Source organism: Rousettus aegyptiacus, unplaced genomic scaffold, assembly GCF_014176215.1.
Source record: "Rousettus aegyptiacus isolate mRouAeg1 unplaced genomic scaffold, mRouAeg1.p scaffold_m13_p_4, whole genome shotgun sequence".
Taxonomy (NCBI): domain Eukaryota; kingdom Metazoa; phylum Chordata; class Mammalia; order Chiroptera; family Pteropodidae; genus Rousettus; species Rousettus aegyptiacus.
Window position 1 is genome coordinate 8027368 of NW_023416307.1, and position 8866 is coordinate 8036233.

The window sequence follows — 8866 nt, forward strand, 5'->3', positions numbered from 1 at the left end:
CAATTACTGACACTATATAAAGGTCCAAGGCAAGCGGAAGACACAGACACTTCTGCACACCCTCTCGCAATCCACCTGAGTTCTCTTCTCTTGACACCATGTGTGGCAGCTACTACGGCAACTCCTGTGGCTATGGCTGTGGATTTGGCCCCTATAATGGCTGTGGTTATGGCTCCAGATATGGCTGTGGTTATGGAACTGGATATGGCTGTGGCTATGGAACCGGCTACGGCTGTGGCTATGGAACCGGCTACGGCTGTGGCTATGGAACCGGCTACGGCTGTGGCTACGGAACCGGCTGTGGCTATGGCTCTGGCTGTGGCTACTGGGGCTACCGGCCATTGTGCTACAGAAGATGCTACTCTTCTTGCTGCTAGAACATCACGTCTAAGCCTTGTCTGCTTCTGAAGTGGCACCTCTAAAGATAATGCTGATTCAAGCATCTGTACCTCCAACGACCCATTTCTTAGAATGGCATCTTTGTGCCCGTAGGCTCTGTGGTATCATCTGACTATTTTTCAGTGTTAATCTCTTGTTGTTATTATGACCGTTGATGATACTGACATCTTAGAGCTGGGCAAATCACTATTCTCAATAAAAATGTTTTTTGTTTCTAACAAATCTGTGTGTACTTGGTTGTGAAATCCTTCATTTTGAAGCACTATGGCCTCTCTGGAAAATTGGGCTAACAGTATGCTACCTTGTGTTTTTCTTTGATATAATGCAAGCATTTATTCTTATACCAGCATCAAAAATAATGTCTTTTTCACCTGTTTTTCTCGTCTCACTTGCTCAGGCACTCACCTACACAACCATAAGTTGCACTACTTTAGAACTCTGCTTTGGAATCATACTATATCTAGAAGAGAAACAAAATGAGAAATGATACCTACCTAAGAAGTATGTACAGAAGTCCCTGGCAGAGGAAATGTGGCCTGAGTGTTTAAAGGAGTAATAGAATGGAAGAGATATTCTCAAGAGTAACAGAAATTAGAAGCAGACACAGATGGTGAGCATGAGAAAGAAAGCAGTAAAGAAGAGCAAATTGGAAGAAAAGTAGTCTATTGTATGGTCTGCATTAGATGAAAGTGCAAATATGTTTGTCTATGCCATGAAGATAGAGAAAGTGATTTGCCTCTTTATGACATATATCAGGTATATCTGAAAGGGCCATATCCCATACACGAACACTTAGTGAAAAAGGTACAAACAAGTTTGCTACTCAGACTTTATATTTTATTAGGCAAAGTTAAAAATAGTAAAAAATAATTAAGAGAAATTCAGACAGATAATTGCTCTGGGGAATAAAACAGCTCAGTGGACTGGAGAGAGGTTTGAAGTACTAGGGATATATGCAGTCGTGACAAATGAGGTGATGACAGTTGCAAAGTAATATTAGGAAGGATAGTAGCACTTGTAAAAGAGGAAGAAACATCTATGAAGTATTTGGTACCATCAGGTGGTACCACAGTTTTTAACTATAAAAGAAAAAAGCCCTATGCCTTAAGGAACACATATAGAAATGGGATTGAAACGTCCTGTTGACTTTCTGGGTTGAGAGAGCACCTTCGTTGGGTTGTGACGTGAGTGTCCTTTACCACTTGATCTTCCAGACAGAACTCTAGCATTTAGATTCAATGGCAGAAATGTCTTTTTTAGACTCGGATTTAAGCAGCAGTGGCCAATGTATCTCTGTGTCCCCACCATGACAAGGGTCACTGCACAAAGCGTGACCCTGAGGTCCCTGGAGCTAGGAGACCCCACAAAATGGCTAACTCCGAGGAAGACAGCCCTGCTATCCACGTCAGCCCTGGAGTGAGGCTCTTGATGTCCAGGTTGTAATCGGTCCAAGTGATAAAGAACGAGGAGTTCTCTCCCAGTGAGACAGCTTTGCAGCTGGCATGTGTGTCAGGCCAGATGTTAGGGCTGATGTGCTCTGGGTAACTCTGAGGCTAGACTTACAAACAGGGGAAGGAATTGTAATAATTACAGCTCTGAAAATCTAACTTATTGTTTCGTTAAGGTCCATGTTATGGTAGACATTCTGAAAATAGGACAAATATTATTTATTAGGTATTATAAGATAATTGATATAGTCAAAAAGAGGAGTATCACTTATTAGGCATGCGTAAAATAATTATGTATTCAGTAATGGGCCTTGACAATCTAGCAGTTAACGTATCTTTAACATCAGAAATGGTGTGACTCTCAGTCAAAGATTTTGATTCTTTCAGCTTGAGGAAAATGAGAAAATGGCGACAATATGTGCAAATACCTTATGGCTTAAAAGTGAGACAAATGTTTGGACATCTGACTGACTTAACCCATCTATTTTTTATTGGAAAATATTGAGTGCAAATTATGTGTCAGGCATTACACTCAGAGCTTGTTTTGCGGAGTTGTACATAGTAGAGATTGTTTCTGCTATTATGGATCAGTATTCAGAAGTCTGAATAGAAAGTCATTAGAGATGATGTGATGTAAATAGAAGAATTTTTTAATAATCTAGAGGCATTATGGCCCGAAAGTGGTATTGGGAATGGTACTGAGAGTAACGTCTATTTAGCGATTTGTGAAGTGGAATTTACGGTTTTGAGTTCAAGGATGACAGCAGGAGAAAGAACCTGAAGGACAAAATTTGTAATGAAGATATTTTTTTTAATGCTAATTGTTAGAGTTGAAATATAGCAGAATGATCAGATTAGGCCAATGACCAATATCACAAAAAAAATAGATGAAAATTTCACAACTGATGGAAAAAAGTTCTCAGAAAATGAAATCAGCAGCATGTAAAATCTATGTGAAATGCCTGTAGAAGGCATTCAGTATAGTACTGGATCACCACTCTTTACTTTGTTGTTTAAATTTGAGTATCCACTACAAGGAATGATCTTCTGCTGTTTATATACCCATCCACCTTTGATCTCACATTGTATTAGTAAAAAATAATTTAAGTTTTGGTTCTACTAATTTCTGAAAATGGTGATTTAAGAAATATTAAGAAAAATGAGAAAAAAATCTTTCTTTCAAACCATCAAATAAGAAATCCCATTATTTTTTGAGTGCATGTTTGGTGTAAAAAAGTCAGATGTTAGGTTATAGTAAGAAGAAAGGTATGTTTCAATTTAGACAGCTACAGATAAAAAAGCTTTTTATAGATGCATAGCTATAAATCAGGATTTCTAGGTTCAGCAATATGAAATTTGGAACATATGTTTCTTTTGTTTTCGAAGGGGTTCTGTACGCTGTAGAATGAGCAGCATATCTGATTTCTATCACAAGATGCTAGTAGGTACCTGGCAGTAAGAATCCAGGTACTAGAAGCCTGAGAAAAAGTTGCAATGATTCAAGAAAGGAGATGGGAGTTATTTTTCTCCTTATGGGCAGAGGCGGACATCATAGGAAAGAGTAGAGAGAAAAGAAGGCAGCATTTTCCTACAATCCCACAATACCTTATTATATAAGGTATTTATTTAAAAATAAGAGGGTTTAAATTGGGTGTTAGTTTTACTTTGGGGCACATGAGCCTATTGAGAAAATTCTTTGGCAGAGCAAATTAAAATGATGCTCTTTAAATAAAACCAGAGTGCCCATATAATGAGCTCATTTTAAGCAAAGCATTATTGATTGTCAGCAGTGACTGGCACATAATGTGTAGTTGTTTAAATGTTTGTTGGCTAAGTCAGGAGAGGAATGGTATGCTCTGCCAATTACTGACACTATATAAAGGTCCAAGGCAAGCGGAAGACACAGACACTTCTGCACATCCTCTCGCAATCCACCTGAGTTCTCTTCTCTTGACACCATGTGTGGCAGCTACTACGGCAACTCCTGTGGCTATGGCTGTGGATACGGCTATGGCTGTGGATTTGGCCCCTACAATGGCTGTGGTTATGGCTCCAGATATGGCTGTGGTTATGGAACTGGATACGGCTGTGGCTATGGAACCGGCTATGGCTGTGGCTATGGAACCGGCTATGGCTGTGGCTATGGAACCGGCTACGGCTGTGGCTACGGAACCGGCTGTGGCTCTGGCTCTGGCTGTGGCTACTGGGGCTACCGGCCATTGTGCTACAGAAGATGCTACTCTTCTTGCTGCTAGAACATCACGTCCAAGCCTTGTCTGCTTCTGAAGTGGCACCTCTAAAGATAATGCAGATTCAAGCATCTGTACCTCCAATGACCCATTTCTTAGAATGGCATCTTTGTGCCCGTAGGCTCTGTGGTATCATCTGACTATTTTTCAGTGTTAATCTCCTGTTGTTATTATGACCGTTGATGATACTGACATCTTAGAGCTGGGCAAATCACCATTCTCAATAAAAATGTTTTTTTTCGTTTCTAACAAATCTGTGTGTACTTGGTTGTGAAATCCTTCATTTTGAAGCACTGTGGCCTCTCTGGAAAATTGGGCTAACAGTATGCTACCTTGTGTTTTTCTTTGATATAATGCAAGCATTTATTCTTATACTAGCATCAAAAATAATGTCTTTTTCACCTATTTTCCTTGTCTCACCCGCTCAGGCACTCACCTACACAACCATAAATTGCACTACTTTAGAACTCTGCTTTGGAATCATACTATATCTAGAAGAGAAACAAAATGAGAAATGATACCTACCTAAGAAGTATGTACAGAAGTCCCTGGCAGAGGAAATGTGGCCTGAGTGTTTAAAGGAGTAATAGAATGGAAGAGATATTCTCAAGAGTAACAGAAATTAGAAGCAAACACAGATGGTGAGCATGAGAAAGGAAGCAGTAAAGAAGAGCAGATTGGAAGAAAAGTAGTCTATTGTATAGTCTGCATTAGATGAAAGTGCAAATATGTTTGTCTATGCCATGAAGATAGAGAAAGTGATTTGCCTCTTTATGACATATATCAGGTATGTCTGAAAGGGCCATATCCCATTCACTAACACTTAGTGAAAAAGGTACAAACAAGTTTGCTACTCAGACTTTATATTTTATTAGGCAAAGTTTAAAAATTGTAAAAAATAATTAAGAGAAATTCAGACAGATAATTGCTCTGGAGGGACTAAGACAACTCAGTGGAGTGGAGAGAGGGTTGAAGTATTAGAGATGTTTGCAGTCGTGACAAATGAGATGATGACAGTTGCAAAGTAAGATTGGAAAGAATAGTAGCATGTGTATTAGGGAAATTCATAAGTATTGGGTGTGATCAAGTATTGGGTGTGAAGTATTGGGTGTAAAAGAGGAAGAGACATTCATGGAGTATTGGGTGTGATGCATAAAGGCCCTGTGCCTGAATGGAACACATATAGAAATGGGATTAAAATGTCCCGTTGACTTTCTGGGTTGGGAGAACCTATTACTTCGTTGGGTTGTGATGTGAGTGTCCTTTACCACCTGACCTTTCAGACAGAACTCTAGCATTTAGATTTGATGACAGAAATGTCTTTTTCAGACTCAGGTTCAACCTGCAGTGGCCAATGTATCACTGTGTCCCCTCCGTGACAGAGGTCACTGCACAAAGCGTGACGCTGAGGTCCCTGGAGCTAGGAGACGCCACAAAATGGCTAACTCCGAGGAAGACAGCCCTGCTATCCACGTCAGCCCTGGAGTGAGGCTCTTGATGCTCAGGTTGTAATCGGTCCAAGTGATGAAGAACGAGGAGTTCTTCCACAGTGAGACTGCTTTGCAGCTGGCATGTGTGTCAGGTCAGATGTTAGGGCTGATGTGCTCTGGGTAACTCTGAGGCTAGACTTACAAACAGGGTAAGGAATTTGTAGTAATAACAGCTCTGAAAATCTAACTTATTGTTTCGTTAAGGTCCATGTTATGGTAGACATTCTGAAAATAGGACAAATAGTATTTATTAGGTATTATAAGATAATTGATATAGCCAAAAAAGGAGTATCACTTATTAGGCATGCATAAGATAATTATGTATTCAGTAATGGGCCTTGACAATCTAGCAGTTAATGTATCTTTAACATCAGAAATGGTGTGACTCTCAGTCAAAGATTTTGATTCTTTCAGCTTGAAGAAAATGAGAAAATGGTGATAATATGTGCAAATACCTTATGGCTTAAAAGTGAGACAAATGTTTGGACATCTGACTGACTTAACCCATCTATTTTTTATTGGAAAATATTGAGTGCAAATTATGTGTCAGGCACTTTACTCACAGTTGGTTTTGCAGGGTTGCACATAGTAGAGATCGTTTCTGCTATTATGGATCAGTATTCAGAAGTCTGAATAGAAAGGCATTAGAAATGATGTGATATAAATAGAAAAATTTTTTTAATAATCTAGAGGCATTGTGGCCCGAAAGTGGTGTTGGGAATGGTACTGAAAGTACCGTCTATTTAGGGATTTGTGAGGTGGAATTTATGCTTTTGAGTTCAAGGATGACAAGGAGAAAGAAACTGAAGGACAAAAATTGTAATGAAGATATTGTTTTTAATGCTAAATGTTAGAGTTGAAATATAGCGGAATGATCAGATTAGGCCAATGACCAATATCACAAAAAAAATAGATGAAAATTTCACAACTGAAGGAAAAATGTCTAATGTTAAAAGTTCTCAGAAAATGAAATTGGCAGCATGTGAAATCTATGTATGTGAAATGCCTGTAGAAGGCATTCAGTATAGTACTGGATCACCACTCTTTACTTTGTTGTTTAAATTTGAGTATCCACTACAAGGAATGATCTTCCAGAGTTTATACACCCCTCCAGCATTGATTTTATAGGTGTTATGGTAAAAAATAATTTAAATATTATTGAGTCTACCTGTTTCTGAAAATGATGATTTAAGGAAAACCAAGAAAAGCAAGATAAACACAAAAATCTTTCTTCCATACTATCATGTAAAAATCCCATTATTTTTTGTGTGCACATTTGGTGATAAAAAGTTTAGATGTTTGGTATAGAGTAAGAAGAAGGTATGTTTCAATTTAGACATTTACAGATAAAACTTTTTATAGATGTATAGCTCAAACCAAGATTTCTAGGTCTCAGCACTATGACATTGCGGCCATATGTCTTTTTGTTTTGAGGGGGCTGCTCTGTGCTCTGTAGAATGAGCAGTATTTCTGGTTTCTATCACAAGATGCTAGTAGGTACCTGGCAGTAAGTATCCAGGTACTAGAAGTCTGAGAAAAAGTTGCAATGATTCAAGAAAGGAGATGGGAGTTATTTTTCTCCTTATGGGCAGAGGCGGACATCATAGGAAAGAGTAGAGAGAAAAGAAGGCAGCATTTTCCTACAATCCCCCATTATTTAGAAACAAGAAGTTTTAAATTGGGTGTTAGTTTTAATTTGGGGCACATGAGCCTATTGAGAAAATTCTTTGGCAGAGCAAATTAAAATGATGCTCTTTAAATAAAACCAGAGTGCCCATATAATGAGCTCATTTTAAGCAAAGCATTATTGATTGTCAGCAGTGACTGGCACATAATGTGCAGTTGTTTAAATGTTTATTGGCTAAGTCAGGAGAGGAATGGTATGCTCTGCCAATTACTGACACTATATAAAGGTCCAAGGCAAGCAGAAGACACAGACACTTCTGCACATCCTCTCGCAATCCACCTGAGTTCTCTTCTCTTGACACCATGTGTGGCAGCTACTATGGCAACTCCTGTGGCTATGGCTGTGGATACGGCTATGGCTGTGGATTTGGCCCCTATAGTGGCTGTGGTTATGGCTCCAGATATGGCTGTGGTTATGGAACTGGATACGGCTGTGGCTATGGAACCGGCTACGGCTGTGGCTATGGAACCGGCTACGGCTGTGGCTATGGAACCGGCTGTGGCTATGGCTCTGGCTGTGGCTACTGGGGCTACCGGCCATTGTGCTACAGAAGATGCTACTCTTCTTGCTGCTAGAACATCACGTCCAAGCCTCATCTGCTTCTGAAATGGCACCTCTAAAGATAATGCAGATTCAAGCATCTGTACCTCCAACGACCCATTTCTTAGAATGGCATCTTTGTGCCCGTAGGCTCTGTGGTATCATCTGACTATTTTTCAGTGTTACTCTCTTGTTGTTATTATGACCGTTGATGATACTGACATCTTAGAGCTGGGCAAATCACCATTCTCAATAAAAATGTTTTTTGTTTCTAACAAATCTGTGTGTACTTGATTGTGAAATCCTTCAGTTTGAAGCATCATGGCCTCTCTGGTAAACTGGACTAATGATATGGTACCTGAACCTTGTATTTTTTTTTTGATATAATATCATTTATTCTTATACCAGTGTCAAAAATCATGTCTTCTTCATCTATTTCTCATGTTCATATGCTCAGGCACTCACCTACTCAACCACAAGTCATGTTGTTTAGAAATATGCTTGGATATTGCACTGTGTCTGGAGAGAAGCTGGTGGAGAAGGAATGGGGGGAATGGCACCTATTTAGGAAGTTATGACAAAAGTCTTAGGGATAGAAAGTATGGTCCGAGCACTTAAAGGAGTGAGAAATAGGATAGAGAGTTTCCAGGCTTACTGATTGCTTAATTTGAACGTGACTAAGGTGTTAGCGTTATCAGTGAAGAACTATGGAAAGAACTAATTTGAAGACAAATATTTTATTATGTCATTTGCATTTGATTGAAGTATAAATATATTTGCTTGCACATATTGAGGTTGAAGATGCTGATTTAATGCACTTAATAGACAAATATTTTTGAGCAGTTTTGAAGGGACCACATCCTATGAAGTGATGACATAGTAGGAAAATATAGACACTTTCTTATTCTCAGAGTTTTAAAATTCTAGTTGGTGAAGAGAAAAAAAACAAGTAAAAACAATTAAGATTAATATAGACAGATAATCAGTATGGAAGGAATAAAACAGGTTAATGAAAAAGAGAAGGGTTGAGGTAATAGAGATACTTTTTTAGGT

The 8866-nt window shown here is 38.9% G+C and overlaps 3 protein-coding genes and 1 long non-coding RNA gene across 4 annotated transcripts in view; all 4 read left to right on the forward strand.

The window, feature by feature from the left end:
* LOC107519591 overlaps positions 1-8866 on the forward strand; it is a 169994-nt gene that overhangs the window by 45673 nt on the left and 115455 nt on the right. The gene's annotated exons all lie outside the window — the stretch shown is intronic.
* Positions 99-802, forward strand: LOC118601677 (keratin-associated protein 21-1-like). Its single transcript, XM_036219462.1, has one exon. It carries the CDS (start codon positions 99-101, stop codon positions 375-377), a length of 279 nt encoding a protein of 92 aa, XP_036075355.1. The 3' UTR covers positions 378-802.
* Positions 834-4242, forward strand: LOC118601675 (keratin-associated protein 6-2-like). Its single transcript, XM_036219460.1, has one exon. It carries the CDS (start codon positions 3806-3808, stop codon positions 4100-4102), a length of 297 nt encoding a protein of 98 aa, XP_036075353.1. The 5' UTR covers positions 834-3805; the 3' UTR covers positions 4103-4242.
* On the forward strand, positions 7439-7862 carry LOC118601678 (keratin-associated protein 21-1-like). Its single transcript, XM_036219463.1, has one exon. The coding sequence runs from the start codon at positions 7576-7578 to the stop codon at positions 7846-7848; it is 273 nt and encodes a 90-aa protein (XP_036075356.1). The 5' UTR covers positions 7439-7575; the 3' UTR covers positions 7849-7862.

Coding starts and splice junctions, on each gene's coding strand:
- LOC118601677 (XM_036219462.1), top strand. CDS start 99: ATGTGTGGCAGCTACTACGGCAACTCCTGTGGCTATGGCTGTGGATTT.
- LOC118601675 (XM_036219460.1), top strand. CDS start 3,806: ATGTGTGGCAGCTACTACGGCAACTCCTGTGGCTATGGCTGTGGATAC.
- LOC118601678 (XM_036219463.1), top strand. CDS start 7,576: ATGTGTGGCAGCTACTATGGCAACTCCTGTGGCTATGGCTGTGGATAC.